Below are 20,912 nucleotides of genomic sequence, written 5' to 3'. Positions count from 1 at the left end.
CTGTACAGCACCTGCTCTCCTGTTACATAGAGTGGCAAGTGCCAGTATGGTGCTCAATTTCAGGCAAAGTAACTGTAGTTAGGAGTAGCCAGTACAGCACCAAACACCCTCCCTTCCCTGTCAAGGAGCAATCTCTCCCGTGACCTCCGACGTCAGCGTGATGACGTCATCCCGACGTACGTTTCGCGCTCGGGGGCGGCGCTTTCTCAAGGTAGGAGGTCCCTATTGAGTCATGGTGACTCTTATTTATATACATATGAAGGGGCGTGACTGGAAACCTCCCCAATCACACTCCACTGTGGTGATGGACAATCTAAGGAGCATATCATAGTGCTCGAGGGGTAATAGAGGACTATTGATACTTTGAACCCTAATATCTTGTGATAGGGAAAGGAAAACGGATCAAGTACAGTGGCACACAATAAAAAGTATAACATATGCCTAAATGTGGCTGTCTCTGTCTTCCTTTTTGTGTCACCCTTTGGATGCTGCAAACTTGCCAGATAAGTGGGTTGTCAGTTGGTAAGACATGAAATCCATATCCAAATAGCTCACTAGGCATTTAGTTAGCTCTATGTGCATAGCCCTCAATCGATGGTGAGTATGGCACTAAATACCCCAAGTATGAATATAGATAGGGTAAGAGCGGAGTCCAAAAACAAGCCCGGTCAATAACAGAGAGCTGCGAACAAGAGGATAAGACGAGACTGCGAGGCTAGGAAGCAATGAACACAACGGATCATTGAATTATGCTCAGCCAATTTGCCAGTGGGGCAGCTGAGCATAAGTAGGAGAGAGCAACCAATGAGAACCCTGCAGCATGGAGGTGCGTCAGCAGTGAGAGACGTGGTTGGTGAATCCGGAGCACGAATCAGGTGGGATGAGTATTCCTGATAATTTCTGAGGAGGTACTTGTGTGCGCCGGACACGCACTGCATGCGTGCGCTATGCGCCCCCGACGTCGGCGTGAGAACACGTACCCGCAGTAGAGGCATAAAGCCTGGAGCGGGGTGCGCACGTACGGAGCGGTACCCGATGGAGCGGCGTCCTTACCAGCGGCAGTGGGGAGCAGAGGTGAGTGGGGAGCGCGCTGAGGGCGGCGTGACTCCCCGATCCTTACATACTCAACCTAGCCCTTGCCAACATGTAACATTCATAACACATACAGCCTTGCCCTTGTCAACATGTAACATGCAGTACACATTCAGCCTAGCCCTTGTCCTCATGTAACATGCAGTACAGTGACTGTCACTCAACTTAGCCCTTGTAACATGCAGTACGTATGTATATATACAGTATATTGTATGTATAAATATGTGGTATTCTGTTATTCAGTCCTACAGTACTGTTGTGAGAAATACAATCCGTGTAAAATGCTCTACTAATTTGCTTCACTACGCAATTGAATTGGTATCTTGTTTCGGAGGCTAATCCTGTCTTGGTGATGGGGGTCGGTTGCGGGATGGTTGTTAATATTGTGCATGCGTGCGTGCATGCGAAGTATGCTGTCTTACAGACATTACATTCTGTTCTCTCAGGTATGGGGGAGTGAGTTTGGCTGGCGATGGGGGTTGGGGGCTTGTGGATGTCATTTAACAGTGTGTACAGTATGGAGAGTCTGCAGAGGCTATAGTACTGTAGGCATCACGGAAGGAGACACTGCAGAGTCAAAGCACAGCTGATCCATTAACCATAACATAAAAAAAAAGGTTGAGCACAAACAATGTAATAAACAAACACACATATATACAGTTCAGTATATGTATAGTACACACAGATTGCAGTATGTGTATTTACACACCCACTCACAGTACAGTTATGTGAGGTGAAATAAGCAGGAAACATTTCAGTGGGAATTTTTAGTCAACGTGATAATATTTCATGCACCGTACCTATCATATACAGTGGACTAGTAAGCACAGTTGCAAAACAAGTGTGAATTAGAATATTTATAAAAAGTGTATAAACGCATAGAAGAGTAATAAAAGGGACAGTGATATATATATTTTTTTTACATCTCACACCATCATCTTCATCATTTGATGGCTGTGTGCTGTGGATGTTGATTTAGCACGTTATCGATTCTGAAAAAAAAAACAACAGGATGCTTAAAGTATACAGGTATTATACACCTTGGGTGCGCAAACTGGGGCGCACAGAATTTTTCATATCAATCAATGATCAGTATTACGGGCTATTCGCGTCATAGGGCATAGAAGTTAATAACATATTTTAGATTATATTTACCTTTGTTAGAATCCTTGCCAACCTTGCTGATGCGGACTATATTCGTCAGGATCATATTCAGATAGGTGTCCATAATGAGCATTAGAGGTAAAATCAAGGTTCGACTGCTGTAGATAGTAGTCAGGTAGGACCAGGTTAACAGATGGTCAAGGTACTGCACCAACACACTTTATTCGAGCAAATACCCGGTATGTACCTGGCAGATACCTGGAATGCGCCGCTCCTCACCTCTGACAAGCCCCGTTGCATTTGCCTTCCCAGCCTGGGTTCATGCCTGGCTGATGGGCGGCTGATCTGTTAAATGATAATGATTAAGATTTAATAGGCTGCAATGCTTCGCGTGTCTACCAGATGGCATAAATTCATGAATTGTAATGCAGTATATATATATATACTGTGCAGTATTGCAGCCAGCGGGAATAAAATGCTTCAATCCCTGCTTGGAAAATAACTCAATGCACTCGGGCAGAAAACAGTCACAAACCTCAATACACCCGGGTATACCCGAATTCGTGGGACTAGCCAAGCTCGAATAAAGTGTGTCGCCAGTGTATAATCAGGTTTGGGTTGCTGTTCATGATGATTTTCAGATGGTGTACCTTTGCGAGATTGGGAAGTATGATTCAATCTGCTAGTCCCATTTTTATCTCCTTCTGAAGTTGCCATGATCAAACATATTCGCAAAGGATGGTTCCAATACCCCAAAACTTCCTCTGACACCCAGATTGGGGAGGAGAGAGAGATGTGAATGAAGCAATCATTAATTGGCAAAGTAAAGCACACAGAATTTTTCCATTTACTAGAGTCAGCTGAATCCCTGAAGTATTCATAATTGGTAATAAGATAGCCATATATTTCTGATACAGTGGCTTTCTTATCTGCTGCATCATTAATTGTTGAATAAATGAGAAAGATTATACTACAATCTGGTTTCCCTACAGCAATTGACATTGCATTCTTTCTCAGCTCACAGAAAAGTAATGCATGAGTGGCTACAAAGTATAACTATAAGTAGAACACAGTGAACATTTGTGTTTTGCAACAAAATATTAAAACAACCAAATTTTGATAACGTCTTGAATGGTCAAGGTCATAAAACAATGAGGAATTGTAATAAATTGCTGTATATTGCTGGATCAGTATTGCACCTGCTTAAGACTTACAGCACTCTACATAGACTAACTAACTTAACACATTCACTGTGTCATCTGGCGCACAGGCACTGACTTTCAAACAAACAAATCTGAAATCTGTCTGCATATCCTGTTTAATTCAGGTGTGAATAGCAACACAAAGAGCTGTCTCCAGTTGTCTACAACTAAACGGGATGTATATTGATTACATCTCCAGTTAGTTAAGGAAAACTGAACATACAGACAGACTATATCTGTACGTAGGTTATTTATGTGCCTGTGGTTAACCTGAAGAACAGAGCCACCACTGAATGTGATCACGGAGCAAATAAATTGGTTACATCTGTTATTACTTTGTAAATCTCCATTGAATGTTTGTCACCTGAAAAACTGTGATTTTGTGCAGTCACTTAAACATGAAATGTTGTTACTCAGCAACAAAAGGTTTTCAATTTCTATTTAATTTCTATTTAATGTGCAGTCTGATTCATTTAGTTTCAGATGTTTTTGCTTTCAGAAAGCAACACATCAAACATTCACTTACTAGTACTGTCGAAAACCTCAAACAAGAAGGTGATTGTGTTAACAGGGCTCACAGGATACAGCATGGCATATTTGTAATAACGTTTTGTTCCTCGACAATAATGACTGTATTCAGTCTTCAAAGTAACACAGTGCATATCGTAAAGAACAAACATGGGTTTCTCTACAGGGAATATCTTCATCAAGGAGGTTTTTTTACTTTTTATTATTTACTTCTAACAGCAATCGATCATTTCCATGCAACGGCTCATGGTTTGATGTTAAATGTGCAAGTGATGTTTTGACTGATTGTTGAGAGACGATGCAGTGCCATAATCCTCATTTCTTCATTTGATTCACCAGTCCCTGATGTGACAGAGAAAATAATAGCCCCTGTTTAGTTTTGAAAGAGTTGCATTCTAGCGCCCTCTTTCAAGATTTATGTTTTGGCTCTTGATGCTTTAAATAAGTGGCTAACTGGCCCCTAATGAATATGATGTGTGTATGATGCTGATTCCTCTCACTAAGGACAATTTAATATTAATAATAACTTTATTTATATAGCGCGTTTCACCCAACGGGAGTCAAAGTGCTTCACAGTTACAAAAATGAAAAAAGAATAAAACATTTAAGGTTATAAAAGACCAAACACAAGGAAAGATACAATTCAGGATGGGATGGTACTGTACTGTAGTTATTAAATACTGGACAGGTTGTGGTTCATTAATGAAATGCCTGGGTAATCCGGTAGGTCTTGAACCTGTTTTTATAGATTTCCAGAGAGGAGTGTCTCGAACTCTTCGAGGCAGACTGTACTAGAGAGTGGGAGCAGCGTGGCTAAGAACTTGTTTAATAACTTCAACAGTTTATTGAATATGGGCCTTACCTTTTTTTCTACAGTAGGAATTATATTTTTTAATTCATCAACACAAGTGTTCATCATATATGTAAAGTAGTAAGTATATATAAGGTCTCTTCCCCACCAAATTGCCAACTTGCAATCCTTTCTCTCGCATCATTGGTTCTTCAGTTCAGTGATTTCATTATTTATGTATTTATTTACGTTTATTATGTTTTTTGAAGATTTACATCTTAGTGGAGAAGGATACTATATGCAAACCACTTATTTAATTATTAGCCTTCAGTACTCGGTTTTCATTGTATTAAATGGACTTGAAATTTAAGGGAATGTGTGGCTCATCGTTGGGTTCACTCAACCCCCATTTTTCCACCTGAATACATTATTGACAGATGTATCTAGAAGAATAGAGAGCTTCTAGAAGGACAGAGATCTCTTAAACAAGAACAGACTGATCCTGGAACTGGTCACCACACTCAATACAGAATTATAAAAGTTTTAGGGGTTGTAATGGGAGTCACTATTTTAAACATGTCCTTTGCCATTCTTATGTTAGTGTGCAGAACAAAAACCAGCAGTACTCTAAACGCTGTGGCTTTAGGGAGCATAAGCTTAATCATAAAGTATTTATTGTTGTACTTCACTTGAGAAAGCCAGCAGACCAAAACATTGTTTACTCTATGGCAGCGGTGCGCAAGCTGGGGGGCGCGCCCCCTTGGGAGGGGCGTGAGATTATGTAGGGGGGGCGCAAGCTGCGTGCGGGGAAACCTGGGGGCGGGCAAAGCTGTGCACGGGCGGCCAGAAGCTCCGTGCTGAGGCTGATTCCAGTTCCCTGCTGTGTCTGCCTGCAGAGGGGACGGGGCCTTGCTGCGGGGATTTCCCTGCACACAGACAAGCCCTCCTCCTCCTGTCTGTTACCCGCCCATTTCACCAGCACATGGGGGGGGACCGGAGCAGGTTTAGTTACTCCCTCCCCCCACCCACCAGGTGTGTGTGTGTGTGTGTATATAGGTATGTGTGTGTGTGTGTGTATATATGTATGTGTGTGTGTGTGTGTGTGTGTGTGTGTGTGTGTGTGTGTGTGTGTGTGTGTGTGTGTGTGTGTGTGTGTGTGTGTGTGTGTGTGTGTGTGTGTTGATGTGTGTATATATATGTGTGTGTGTAGTGTGTGTGTGTAGTGTGATTGTGTGTGTTTAGTGTGATTGTGTGTGTGTAGTGTGATTGTGTGTGTGTAGTGTGATTGTGTGTGTGTGTGTGTAGTGTGATTGTGTGTGTGTGTGTGTGTGTGTGTGTTGTGATTGGTGTGTGTGTGTTGTGATTGAGTGTGTGGTGTGTGTGTTGTGATTGAGTGTGTGGTGTGTGTGTATATATATACTGCTGTGTGTGTGTGTGTGTGTGTGTTGTGATTGAGAGTGTGTGCTGTGCCTGTTGGTTGTCTGTGAGTGTGTGTGTGTGTGTTGTGATTGAGTGTGTGGTGTGTGTGTGTTGTGATTGAGTGTGTGGTGTGTGTGTGTATATATATATACTGCAGTGTGTGTGTGTGTGTGGTGTGTGTGTGTGTGTGTGAGCTGTGCCTGTTGGTTGTCTGTGAGTGTGTGTGGGTGTTGTGATTGAGTGTTGTGTGTGTTGGTTGTGATTATGTGAGTGTTGTGACTGTGTGTTGTGATTGTGTGTGTGTGTGTGCTGTGCCTGTTGGTTGTGCCCTCCTTACGGTGTCTGCCCTACAATAGCGCTGTGTTCCTGCTCTCCTCCGCTGGCAATCTGCTTCGCTGTGATCCTCTGCGAGGGGAAGGGTAGGCTGCCACTATATCACTCATACTATGAATGTACAGAAATAATAATTAAAAAAAGTCTAAACACTCGTGCTTGCAAAATTATGCAGGACACCCTGTGCTCATGCTTGGAGAGTTGGTGATGTCACCGCTCTCCGCGGCAGCGTGGACGCAGCCTATTTTTGCAAGAGCGAGCTGTTCAAGTATGTAAGTATTTAGGCTGCGCTTATAGTGCCGGCGACGCGACGTCGCCCGAAAACAAATGCATTGTCGCCGCCGCCTCGTGCGCTTATAGTAAGTGTAACGTGGTGACGCAATTTTTTGAAGCCGACAATATTTGATTTTTCAGGGGCTGTCGCCTCATGTGACAGCCCCTGAACCAATCAATGGCCTGGTCACCCACGCCGCCGCCGCAAAGCGAAATACATCTTTCGCTAGCGTCGCCGTCGCGGGCACTCTATGCGCGGCCTTAGACATATTTGTATTTACATTGTATACCGTTTAATAAAGGTTTTTTTTTTATGTGATTTTAATTACATGAGGCGGGGGGCCCGAGAAATTTCATGGATAAAAAGGGGGGCTCGGGATAAAAAGTTTGCTCACCCCTGCTCTATGGCACAATAAATGCTTTATGATTAAGAATCCATGTGCATTAATAGCTTTGGATTCATCGGATGAAATACAGGTCTTCCCTGGGACTAAGAAGCACTGGTAAAATTATCACTACTTTTTTATTTTTTGTTTTGGTGTGCAGCAAACCAACATCCATATATTTTTGCTTTAGGGAGCATCCTTCTGTAGCTCACTTAAACATTAAACAAATAACATGCCTCAGAATACCACAGATTTTCCATAGTATTGATGGGTAACATTGCTACAGAATATTGCAGCAAGCCACAACACCTGTAGCTAATCATACTCATGGACACTGTCCTGGAAGAACACTTCCAGGAGTGAGCAGTAGAGCTCGAAAGTATGTGGGAGAGTGGAGCTATCCAGCATCTGTAATTGTTTTATGCTTGAGCTGCTGTCCTGAATAACAGAGGTTGTGGGTCCTGATCCTGTTGGGACTAACACTAGTATCCCCTTCATCACGAGGGGCCTTAGGCTTGTCTGTATAGTTCTTAAGGAAATTCTTTTAGGAAGTGTCAGGTGTGACTCATTTTAATATACTTTGCATATCTTTCAGGTATCTTAGGTGTGCTCCTTTTTCAGCACAAGTGTTTCTCCATACTGTATGTCGTTTGAGGGGTTATGTACAGTATAGCACACTTGGGACTCTGCCAAAATAGGTCTCTGCCACTGCCACTCCCTCCTCATAGCCCAATTATTAAATATGGCCCCATTGTGTTATAAGAATCAATTTAGCAAATTGACCTGTTGCAGTAGTCTTGAAATTGTCCCCATTCTTCCTGCATCTCCATCCACACATGTAACATTAACTATTATACATTTGGAAGCTTTCTAGATGTTGCAATCATAATAATAATTTATCACAGTAGTATAACTTTTCCATTTCCATATTTCCATTTTAGGTATTCTTTCCAAGATGAGGAGGACATGTTCATGGTGGTAGATCTTCTTCTTGGTGGAGACCTGAGGTATCATCTACAGCAAAATATACGTTTCACTGAAGCCTCAGTAAAGCTCTTCATCTGTGAACTGGCACTGGCACTCGACTATCTTCAAAGCAACCACATCATTCATCGGTGAGTCTGATTTTCAAGATTAGATTTTGGTGTAAAGCTACTAGGGTAGTATCTTTAGTCTGACACTTCATTCAGGTGTCTCCCTACTGGCATCATACACAACAAAAATATTTATCTCCCTATTTTATGGATCACCATTCTAATTCCAGTATGTGTTAAAGCAGGTGTGGCCAACCCCAGTTCTCAAAGGCCACCAGCAGGTCAGGTTATAAGGATATGCCTACTTCAGCACAGGTGGATCAATCAGAATGACTGAGCCACTGATTTAGCCACTAAAATAGAATAAAGACAAAAAACCAGCGCACAATGCTCATAGTGTAGTAAAATGTAGTGTATAAAAAAATAGTTTAAAAAAGTGGGGTTAAATAATCTGCGTACATCAGATCAAATCTTTAAAAGCATTGTATGTTACAAGACGTGTTACCGAACACTGGAACTGGACATGTACAGTAGAGGAACCGTCGTTGTCTGGTCACTCCCAGATGGTATTCAGAAGATGTCGCTCTCCTCGCGGTAGGTGGCCCCTCACAGGTGGGCATGATGGATCCTCCTCAGAGCAAACGTCCCGCAAGATTCCCTCTTACGGATGTCCCCGCTGATGTTCAAAGTAAGTTTTCCCCGGCATTAAGTGTCCAGCAGTAAAGCCAAATACCACTCCTTACTTCACCAAACGACATCACTGATTACCATGACCCAAAGGTATCAATTAGTGGGATACATTGAGGCAGTCACCTGTGCTGAAGCAGGGATATCTCTAATACCTGGCCTTTTGGTGGCCCTTAAGGACTAGAGTTGGCCATACCTGTGTTAAATAATACCTCTAGCTGCGTCCATTCAAAAAGTGTATGCATCCAATATCAGTCTGCTATCATTATATACTGTATACATAAATACCCCTTTGCAGAAACCTTAATTATAGTAAGTACAGTATTAATCAGAAACATATACTGTATGAATGTCTATAAAATGAGACTGCAGTAGAGTAGGTTTCTTTGGCTCCTATTCAATATGCTGAGAATAATGCAGTGCTGGATAAGAGTTCAGCTCCAATCAATGACACTACAATCTCAAGCACGGAAATACCGCTTCACAACAATGGCTTTCATGTTGAACAGTAAAAGCTTATACCCTATTATTGGTAGATAGCCATTTAGTTCAAATTTAAACAGCAGTCCACTAGAGAATGTATAGAGCGGAACATGTATGGTCTAAAGGTGTCTAATGTAGTAAGCACAGTGTTTCAAGTGCTATTTTTCTGGTTAACCTTTTCGGTGTCAAGGGTAGTTGCTACCTGCTAATCTAAGCAAATTTTCAACATTTTGCTATACTTTTGTTTGACCATAATTCCTGCAAGAGACTCTCTATGTACTTATAAAAAAACAATATAATTTTCTTTCAGCACAAGATGAGCTTGTCATCTGTGTCTATCTTAGTCTGCGGCCCCAGTGCCTCCGCTGCACCCGCGAGGCTGGCGGCATGTGCAGCTGAATTCCCCGGTCTGCAGGGAGCTGCAGGGGGAAAGACAGGGGGGGGGGGTCGTGACAGGGAAGTGACGGGGTGCAGCCACGATGTCACCCGGCAGGTTCGCCCTCATTGGCTGAACCGCCGTGGGGCGTGGCCTAGCGCTCAGTCGCCCGTGGCCATCTCCATTTTCAGGTGGTCCTGATAAACTCGGCGCGGCCCCATTGAGGGGAGGGCTCTTGTCCCTGCAGCGTCCGCCACAGCAGGCGCTGCAGTAGCCAGCAGAGACCTGGCCTTAAATGTATCATACATGATGTGCCCAAGGCATAATATCATAACCATGATTAAAAAATGTACTTATTTTATTAACATTCTTCCAGATTTATCTAACAAATGTCATCCTTTCATCAAAATGAATACTAGATTTTATTGCCCCTTGTTCCTGGAGTACACCATTACCAGATATGTATAGGTGTACATTATTTTATCATTGACAAGGCAAAACTACCCTGCAGCCTTAAAATACGCTGAAAGAAGTATATATTTTCTGAAAGTACTTGCCCCACGGACTTCAAACTTGGGTAGCATGTCTTCTCCCACAAATATTTCTGGCTTGGAATCTTTTTTGAAAACAATGTAAATGTAAAATATCAAGACCACTAACCTCAGGCTTTGCATTCCATTTTCACATACAAGCTTAGTGTAAGAATGGGAATACATACTACATTGTATTGCCTTGGTTCCTCTGAGTACATTGATACCAGATATTTATACAGTAGGTTTAAATACAGTCGCCAAAATAGTAAGATTGTGTATAACTTCTTTATTGCTGAATGCAAAATGCCATTAGGCAAGGCAACACTACCCTCTAGCATAAAAAACACCCGTGAATGTATAGATGTACTGAAAATACAGGCCTCAAGCAATTTAGACGTGTAACTAACAAATTGTGGCCGTGAGTTGTTCCTCACACAAGCTCAGTCAGGGCTGCTGACCGCATTCCCGGGGCCCAGGACTAGAATTTGTAGAACGTCGACTATGAGAGACATGAACCTACTGCCGCTTGCAGTGCAGTAAAGAGGGGAGCTGTCACCTTCCTGCATGGAGCACATATTCGGCAGTGTGCTGTTCTGTTCTGGATTCCGCTCTCTGGTAGTTCTTCAAAAATAAGATGCTGACATCTTTACTGATTTGTCAGAGATGTGGAGCAGTCCCATGGCATCCTGATGATGCTGTTTGGTGATTATATACTTCTAAAGCTTTTTACTCTGCGATGTTTGTGAGTGCAACAGTATTCCCTTCTATTGTATATTAAATTGTCAAACTTTTATGGAGTGTATATATATCCCTGCCCAGCTCCTACAGGGTTTACATTGGTGTACAATATTTGACTACTCAGAATAGTTTACCTGAACTCGGCGGGCTGGATTCCAGAGGCTGGCCGATAAGGTAGCAAGGGTGAAAATGACAGGCACTTTTGTAGTACAACTCCAATGTTTATTCAGGTACCCAGGCCGGGGACACTTCACACACATACTCAACATAGTTGACATAGATGTAAGTTACTTTACATCACTCTGTATTACTCATGACATTGTACTTTGTTAGATGCCCACTCTTAACACAGGCAGGTGCATATACTTTGCTGTGTTACTTGTATTGGACCGGGCCCCCCCTCGGGGTGACATCTGTTATCCCCCATCTACTTTGGGCACTTACTGGGATCCTCTCCAGCTCTGCGCAGGTAACGACTAGATCCCATTCCGGGTTGGGAACTGCCACTTCCCTACTGATTTAGAAGACTATAGGTGAACCCGCCTGTAGAGCTCTCACACAACCCCCCTCCCCCCCCCCTCCTGTCGGCAGCACATTTCGGGGTCTGCTGAAATGCAGCAGGAAGGATATAGGGAAATCCCTACTCTGCAGATCCTCCGTATGTGGGCGGGGCCTAGGTCAGGGGGCGGGCCTCAAGTAGTGCAGCATGGGGATGGAGTTGCAGCCTGAGAGACAGGCTGAGAAAGGTAAGCGGGAGGGGAATGGTTAAATCACAGGGTTAAAAGACATGGAAAGGAAAGGATACAGGAAGGAAGAGACACAAAAGAAATACATAAGAGGGAAAAGAAAGACATGAGGGAGAGAGAGAGCAAAGAGAGCGCAGAGAGCAGAGGGAGAGCAACGAGAGAGCAAGCAGAGAGAGCAGAGAGAGAGCAGAGAGAGAGCAAAGAGAGAGCAAGCAGAGGGATGCCGAGCTCATGCTGGGGCCACTGGGAGAGCCTGTGGGACATGCTGAGCGCACCCTCCACCACACCGCCACACTTGGAAGACACATACTGATACACACACTGACTAACTGATACACACACACACCTACTCACTGACACACACACAGTGATGCACACACAGTGACGCACACACAGTGACGCACACTGATGCAAACACCCACAGTGATGCACACACACACAGTGACGCACCACACACAAGGAATTCACAGTTACTATAAATATAGAAGTTCAAATAGCTAAAACACGCATTCTAAGTCAAACTTCTTTGCCTTTTGGCACTGAAAGTGTTTTGATTTTTAATTAAAAACATCCCCATCGGAGACACCTGCTGGCTGTTGGAGGGAATGGAGACTTGATTCCAGAGCTCCTCTCCCACCGGCACTATTAACGCAATTACAAGCGACAAAAGTGTGATTCTACCTGATCGCTACACAGCACATCATTTATAAACAACCAGAGATGCCGATTAGCAAAACAGCTCGGTCCAAAAGCCAACCGGTTACTACTTATTTCAAGAAAAATGGAGCACCCCCAGCCGAAAATAAGGAGATCCCTATGCAGACATCAGACAAGGCCCCTGTTGTGGATCCTCTCATAGAGGAGGAGGGGGATGAAGAGATAGTCCGGCGCAAAGACCTTAAAGCATTCTGCACAGATATGAAGAAATTCTTTATGACAGAACTTTGGGCGCTTAGAAAAGACCTTGATGCTCTCGGGGAGCGGACTGACTCCATTGAAACCAAAATGGATGAGACAACTACTGTCCTAGCTCAAACTCACGACCAAGTCACTGCATTGAATGACAGAGTCAGGTTCTTAGAGGACAAGGCGGAGGACGCGGAAAACCGCGACCGTCGTTGCAACATCAGGCTGCGGGGGGTCCCTGAAAATATAAATGATCCTGAGGACTTTACCAATAGGTGGCTGGAACACCTTTTTCCAGATAAGCCAGACTCTGAGATACTGCTGGACCGCTGCCATAGAGCTCTACGTAGAAAACCTCAGGTTGGTGACCCCCCTAGGGACATAGTGGCAAGATTTCACCATTTCCGCACCAAGGAGGAGGTGTGCAGGATTGCCCGGGAAGCTAGGACACTGGAGTTCGAGGGGGTCAAGCTTCAGATATTTCAGGACTTGGCCCCTGCTACCCTAATCAAAAGAAAGGCTCTGGCTCCTATAACAAAAGTTCTCCGTGAGCACAGCATCAGATATAGATGGCTGTTTCCCTGTGCCCTCCTTTCAATTAAAAATGGTGTTGCTCATACATTAAAAAATCCAGAGGACGGAGAGGGCTTCCTTATCAAACTTGGTGTCACTGGAGCCATTCATAGTCCAGCACACCCCCCATCCGCTAACACCAACCCCCCTTCTCCCTCATGGAACAAAGCAGGGGCCACCCACGCTAAACAGTATGCAGCACCTAAAGCTTCAGGCCCCAACTGAACACTCGCAATACAAGTCTACAACCTTAAATATCTCCCGGAGTGAACCCCAGTCCATACCTGCTGTCTCCTCAGTGCCGGCTGTCTCCTCGACATACCCATCCTGTCAGCTACCGGTTTTCGCCTGGATCGGATCCGCATGCTAACTTTGAGCGGCAGCCATATTGACCCGGTCCTCCCCTGAGCAGAGCGGGAACCTCAATGGTTTTGGCGCGAAGGAGGTGACGTCATCGGCAAGCACCGTCTTCGCGCGAGACTTCAGCCGCACATTGATGACGTCAGAGTGGCTGCGATCCCAGAGCAGGAGACAGCCTCGGCATTGCCCCAGAAGCCATGAGAGGCGGAGGGGGAGGCTCGGAGACCGGGTCCCTCTCCCCACTCTGGGATCTCGGTCCACTCACCCGGAGCAGCTGAGGGGAGTGTGTTCATCCCCCGTTGATCTCCCCAAACATGCCCCTGTTCCCCATGAGATCCCCAATGTCCAATAAAGATTAACCCCTTAATAAGCGCTGCCCCACTTAGAGTGACACAAGGATTAGGAACAACATAAGCAATGAGTTAGACCTATACAGTCCCATGCAGCTGAGCAACTTCTGGTTAAGTAAGATTAGATATGGTCAGTCTATGTACTACTATGGATGCACCCCTAATACAAAGTATACCTGACACCTGTAATATAATATAGGTAATACATGTTATATAAGGTATTGTTATAATATTCATGTCATAATGTGTTATATGTATATGTGTGTGTATGTATGTGTATGTGTGTGTGTGTGTATATGTATGTGTGTGTGTGTGTATATGTATGTATGTGTGTGTGTGTGTATGTGTATGTATGTATATATATGTATATGTATATATATATAAATCTATTGTTAGACAGGGTCTATAGGGTATTAATATGATACCCACCTTACGTCAGTTTGGGTGGCAAAGATAGGCTATAAAAGGATATTCTATATCACGGCATAATTGTCATATCAATATCAGAGACACTCCAGCACCAACACATTCATGCGGTACAGGTGGGTTGGTATATATCTACATGAAGGGTAGGGTATATAAGAGATATATGCAATACACTTCGGGTATTCTCTTTCTACGTGTTATAATTACCGTACGTTTTGTATGCATATGCTTTGGTACATAGGTTACTGAGCCCAGATAGGTCAACTCAGTTATTGATAAGGTCAATATATTTAATCCGGTACTTCATTATACCACATATAGCTGACAACAACCTAATCGGCTAAAATACATTGTTTATTTTAATTATCATATCTGTCATGAATGTTTATGCAGATAGTATACAGATACATATATACCTATTTCAATTCGGATAAGAAAGTTTGTTAAAAGTTGTTCAGATGCTGTTCACTTTAGATAAGTACACAAACATATAGGCTATTCGGCCTACGGTCACTGTTATTCCATAAATTATTCCCGTTATTATTAATGTTAACATCACTGTTTACGTTACAAATAGGAATCACTTGTCGCTATCAGTTGCACTATGTTATGATCACTGTCACGTTTGCTGTCAAAGTCTACAAAATATACATTTCCTTTACAAAAAGTGCCGGGGGAAGTACCCTCCCTCGCGCATGTGTCCCCTTTTTCGGTCCCCAGATTCGAGGGACCGATACCAAGACCCAGGGTGGGATGTCTCCAACACAGGAGACTGGTCCATCTTTAAGATGGAGTCAGATGACCCACCCTATGGGCGCAAGGGCTACTCTCGGGGGCTCCCGAGATACGCCCTTGTTTTTTGTTCATACCTTTTCACATTTTCTTCCTTTTTATTATTATTTTCCCGTTCCCGTTTTAGCCCGCTTGTCGCTTTCCCTGTTTTGTCTACCTTTCCCTACCCTCTCCCCTACCCCCCCCCTCTCTAGGACGTATGGATCCCACCCAGAACATCTTGCCAACGGGATGGACATGGACACAACCGAAGGAAACCTCAGACATGATATCACAAGTAAGCATACAGTTCACTACACATATAATTTCTTGCACCGTAAAGCATGGCGTTAACATTAATCTCTCACAATGTGAAGGGCTTTAATAGCCCAATCAAAAGGAAGCTTGCCTTTACGGATTACAAGAGAAAACAAGCGGATGTGTTATTCCTACAGGAAACACACTTTAGTAATAGTAACTCCCCTAAATTCCTAGATAAGGGCTTCTCCCAATTTTACACAGCATCAGCATCAGTCAAAAAACGAGGAGTAGCCATCTTATTTAGTAACTCAATCCCATTCGTGCTACAGACAACCAAAAAAGACGTAGAGGGTCAGTATATCATTTTAACAGGAACCATACATGAACAGCCCATCACATTGGCCTCCCTCTACGCCCCATGTACACAGGATGCGTCCTTCTTTGACAAATTCTTCCGCTTATTGGCCTCGGTAGCTAAGGGATATATTATATTAGCAGGAGATTTCAATATCACACTGCAATCTTCACTAGACAGATCAGGTGGAAGTGATTCCGATAACAAGAAAGCTCAAAACTCCCTACACAGTGCCCTAAAAGATACTCAACTAGTAGATATATGGAGGGAGCTCCACCCTACGACAAGGGACTACACTTTCTATTCCCACCCACATACCTCATACAGCAGAATCGATTATCTCTTTGTTTCGTGCCACTTGGTTCCTAAGGTCACTCAAACAATGATCCATGATATTTCATGGTCTGACCATGCACCAATTGAGCTCAGGTGCAACAATATTCAGACCAATAGACCAGGCGCAAACTGGAAACTTAATGAATCTATTCTTAAAATACCCGAAACCTGCGAAAAGATAGGTCAAGAAATAACTCAATTCTTTGAGATAAACACAGGCTCTGTGGAATCCCATATGACTTTATGGGAGGCTCATAAAGCAACGCTAAGGGGCATAATAATTAATCTCACTGCTAAAAGAAAACGAGTGAGGGATTCCAAAATTCGGACGCTCCAATCCAAATTGCATTCCCTCTCAGCGAGTCATAAGATCAATCCCGATCCACTTACGACACAGGAACTTAAAGATACAAAAATTGAATTAAATATGTTATTGACTTCCCGGGCGGATAACTCCCTATGTTGGTCTAAGAGGAAGTTTTATGAAAAAGCTAACAGGCCGGATACGATGCTGGCGCGCGCACTGAAGGATAGGCAATCTAAGTTTAATATCCAAGCTATACGCTTAAAATCGGGTGTACTTACGGCCAACCCTAAAAAAATAGTGGAAGAATTCGGTTTATTCTATGGCTCCCTATACGACGGTAAGAAGGTGGCACACAATAAAAACACGAGCAGCGCACTGAGAGATTTCTTAGCCAGCTCAAAACTGGAGAGATTGACAGAGCTAGACAGAGAAGCTATGGGCGCTGACTTCACATTGGAAGAAGTGTCGCAGGCCATCAAGGAGCTTAAGCCATCAAAGGCACCAGGCCCTGATGGCTTTTCGGGGCTTTACTATAAGAAATTTTCTGAATCACTTGCTCCGAGGCTGCTCCAAATGTTTAATGCTATCTTAGCAGGAGCCCCTATTCCTGGGGACATGCTGCGGGCGTCTATATCACTTATACATAAACCTGGCAAGGATCCGCTAAATTGTAAAAGCTATAGGCCAATATCTCTAATTAATACCGATATCAAAATATATGCGAAATTATTGGCCAACAGATTAAGTCATATCCTACCCAGATTAATACACCCAGATCAGGTCGGTTTTGTTAAGGGGAGGCAGGCAGCGGATAACACCCGAAGATTTATTGATCTGTTGGAATTGGCTAACAAAAATAACACACAAAGCATGTTATTAAGTCTGGATGCAGAAAAAGCTTTTGATAGGATAGACTGGCCATACTTAAAAGAGACGCTCGTGGCATTTGGCTTCGGAAATCGGGTGAGTAGAGCGATTATGTCACTATACTCAGGCCCAACCGCCAGGGTCATACATCAGGGCTTCCCCTCGGTCCCATTTCAAATCCAGAGTGGCACAAGACAGGGATGCCCTTTATCTCCCCTCCTGTTCGCCCTATGTATTGAACCCCTCGCGGCACGAATTCGAGATAGCCCGGATATCTCAGGGTTAAACGTTTACTCCCAATCACATAAAGCGGCCCTGTATGCTGATGATATCCTATTAATCATCTCCAAACCCCTTACGTCATTACCTAACCTGTTTGACCTACTAGATAAATTCTCCAAGGTCTCAGGTTTCAAGATTAACCAATCCAAATCTGAAGCTCTGAATATCAACCTCCCTAGACATACAGAGAAATTACTGAAACTAAATTTCAATTTTAACTGGCAAAAGAACTCGATAAAATATCTGGGGACCTATATCACCAAAGATGCAAAAAGCATCTATAAAGCAAATTATCCCAAACTGATCTGGACTCTAAAACAAGACCTAATCAGATGGTCTTCCAAGAAGATTTCTTGGATTGGAAGGATTCACAGCGTTAAGATGAATCTACTTCCCCGTATCCTATACCTCTTCCAGACACTACCTGTGCCACTCAAACTGAAGGACATACTCTCACTTCAGTCTGGAATATCTAATTTTATCTGGGGAGGTAAAAAACCGAGAGTAAATAAATTATCTATGAAGAGACCTACCTTAGCGGGTGGCCTAGCAGTACCCTGCCTGTTGTCATATTTTAAAGCGGCTCAATTAAGCCAGGTCATACAATGGCATTCCGACCCCAAATTAAAAAGATGGGTAGAGCTCGAACATGCGGCTTGCTCCCCTTTAGAGCTTAACAATTTGATTTGGCTACCTAAAACATCAAGGAAAAACACTATTCTACCGCTTACCTCAATGACTAACTCCTTATCTGTTTGGGAAGCATCAAAATTAAAAAACTCACTTACTTCAGCAAATTCCCTGATGTCACCCATTTGGAATAATCCTAGCTTTGCGCCGGGTCTTATTGGTCATAATCACTCAATTTGGAAACAAAAAAGCTATACTAGACTCAAAGATCTGGAGGGTCATGATCTAAAATGTAAATCTTTTGACCATCTCAGACTAGAAAAAGACATTCCCCACGCTGAATTCCATAAATACCTCCAGCTCAGATCATTTTATAATAAATTTGCCCCATACCCCCCATTAACGAATTTTGAAAAGCTCTGTCGGGCAGAAACTGACACTAAGGGACTCATATCTACGATATACAGAGAGGTAGTCGAGCCTGCAATCTCAAAGCACCAATCACCTACATTTCGTACCCAATGGGAAAGAGACCTAGGGGAGACCCTGGACGACGAAGAGTGGAATGCTATATTCCTAGGAGCCGCAAAAAGTTCTATATGCACCACACTGAAGGAGAACGCATATAAAGTTCTTATGAGATGGTACCTCACCCCACTCAAATTATCTAAGTTTGTACCAGGGTCCTCCCCATTGTGCCCTAAACAGTGTGGAGGAACAGCTGACCTGTTACATATGCTGTGGTCTTGCCCGCTGATATACCCACTATGGGAAAAGATCAGAAATTGGATTCAGAGAATATTTGATCTCACTATTCCCCCAGACCCGTGGCTGTTTCTCATGAACAGACCCCTAAAGGGCCTATCAAAATCACACAATAAACTAATTGCACATTTTGCTCTAGCTACGCGGTGCGAGATCGCAGCACTATGGAAACGCCCCGATATTCCAATTATCCCAAAGATTCGGAATCGTATTTGGTTTATCTGCCAGATGGAAAAGTTAACGAGCTTAGTTAATGACACTGGCGACAATTATCTAAAAGTTTGGGCCCCCTGGCTTGCCCAAACAGACATCCCTGGGGTAGAGCGTAACACAATTTGGCTATAATAGTAATAAATGCGTTCTCCTTTGGGGACATAAGAACCTACCCCACACCTAGAACCTTATACTCCTTACGCCCAATCACTTATTCTACCGAAAGGCCTCACTAGTTGATACATAGTCCTCACGCTGTCCAGGTGTTCCCCGGAGGCAGATGTATTATTATCCTTGGATACACCTTCCCTCTCTCCTCTCCCCCCACCCCCTCCTTTACCTCCTCCCCCCCCAACCCCCTTTTTTTTTTTTTTATTATTATTTACCCCAGTACCTTACACATGACGATTCCCACTCACGTGGTTAAGTAGGGCTCGAAAAACTACGTGAGTTTATTATGCTTTTGTTATTGTATATGATATGCTAAATATGCACCTGATGTCTTTTTTTTTATGTATATCATGCATTTATGTATAATAAAATACAAGTTCTAAAAAAAAAAAACATCCCCATCACAAATACAATTTATGTGACAAAAGACAAAGAAGTTTCACTTAAAATGTTCAGAAGACCTCCTGCAACAAATTGGAGAAGTCACCAAAGAAAGTAAGAATGTTGGCCACCATTTGAATTTTAGCAAGACCAAAAGTGATGCTCAACAAATGTGTCAAGTCTGTAAACATTGAAATAAGTGGACTAGAACTAAAAGTCGTCGAAGACTATGTCTACCTTGGCCAGCAAATAAAAATGGATGGGGACCTTTAGAATGAAATCAATAGGAGAATGAATATGGGTTTAAGCACATTTGGAAAAAACAAGCCAATCTTTCAAGAGAACCTTCCTCTGTGCCTCAAGTAGAAGGTTTATGACCAGTGTGTTCTGACCATGCTCACGTATAGTTGTGAAACTTGGACTCTAAATACGAATATAATTAAGATGTTTTAGACAACAGAAAGAAGCATGGTGAGATGTATACTTGGTATTACCCGAAGAGACAGGGAAAAAAATGAATGGGTTTCGAAACCAAACAAGAATCTGTGACATCATCGCAAGAGTGAAGAAATTAAAATGGCAGCGGGCCGGATATAACGCAAGAAGAAATGATCATCGTTGGACCAAGATGATACTCTAATGGTTTTCAAGAGAGATTAAAATACCAAGACGACATTATTATTTTTGCCATAAGTCCAGAAGACTTCCAGCAACAAATCATAGAACTTGCTGAAGCGAGTAAGTAGGTAGGCCTCCATATGCCCTCCTACATCTGACTCCTTACATACAGATTTAACCCTACATCCCCTTCCAACATCTCTTACCACCCCTTTTACAACTCCGACCCCCTCCCTCTCCTACAACTCTGTTCACACCTCCCCCCGCCCACCCATCCTTATACCTGTCAGTCATGTTCTTAGGGTGTGTTCAAGAAGGCAATTATTGACTTGTATTGCTGTATCTCCGGGTGTCTTGAAACTTAAACGACAGGGTGAGGGGGCAGCCAATGAGACAGGCTCCTGCACATGGGGCCAGGCTGCTCTAATCAGTGATCGGCCCTCTGACTGGGGCACTATGAAGTACTTATGAGCTGCTGCAGCTGGTAGAGTAATAGCCCTGCCAGCTGCACAATGGGGTTTGGGAGGGGTGTACATGACATACCTGGTACGTTTAGGTCTGACCAGTCCTTACGACATGTCTGTTATATCAAAAGGGCACTTTAAAGGTTAATATT

General features: G+C 43.3%; 1 protein-coding gene across 1 annotated transcript in view; it reads left to right on the top strand.

Moving 5' to 3' along the window:
- STK32A (serine/threonine kinase 32A) overlaps positions 1-20,912 on the top strand; it is a 193,184-nt gene that overhangs the window by 94,044 nt on the left and 78,228 nt on the right. Inside the window, exon 5 of the mRNA XM_075601025.1 lies at positions 8,069-8,242. Coding sequence (XP_075457140.1) covers positions 8,069-8,242 — 174 coding nt within the window. The remainder of the gene's footprint in view (positions 1-8,068; positions 8,243-20,912) is intronic.

Source organism: Ascaphus truei, chromosome 5 (assembly GCF_040206685.1).
Source record: "Ascaphus truei isolate aAscTru1 chromosome 5, aAscTru1.hap1, whole genome shotgun sequence".
Classification (NCBI taxonomy): Eukaryota; Metazoa; Chordata; class Amphibia; order Anura; family Ascaphidae; genus Ascaphus; species Ascaphus truei.
This window is presented reverse-complemented; position numbering and strand designations above follow the sequence as displayed.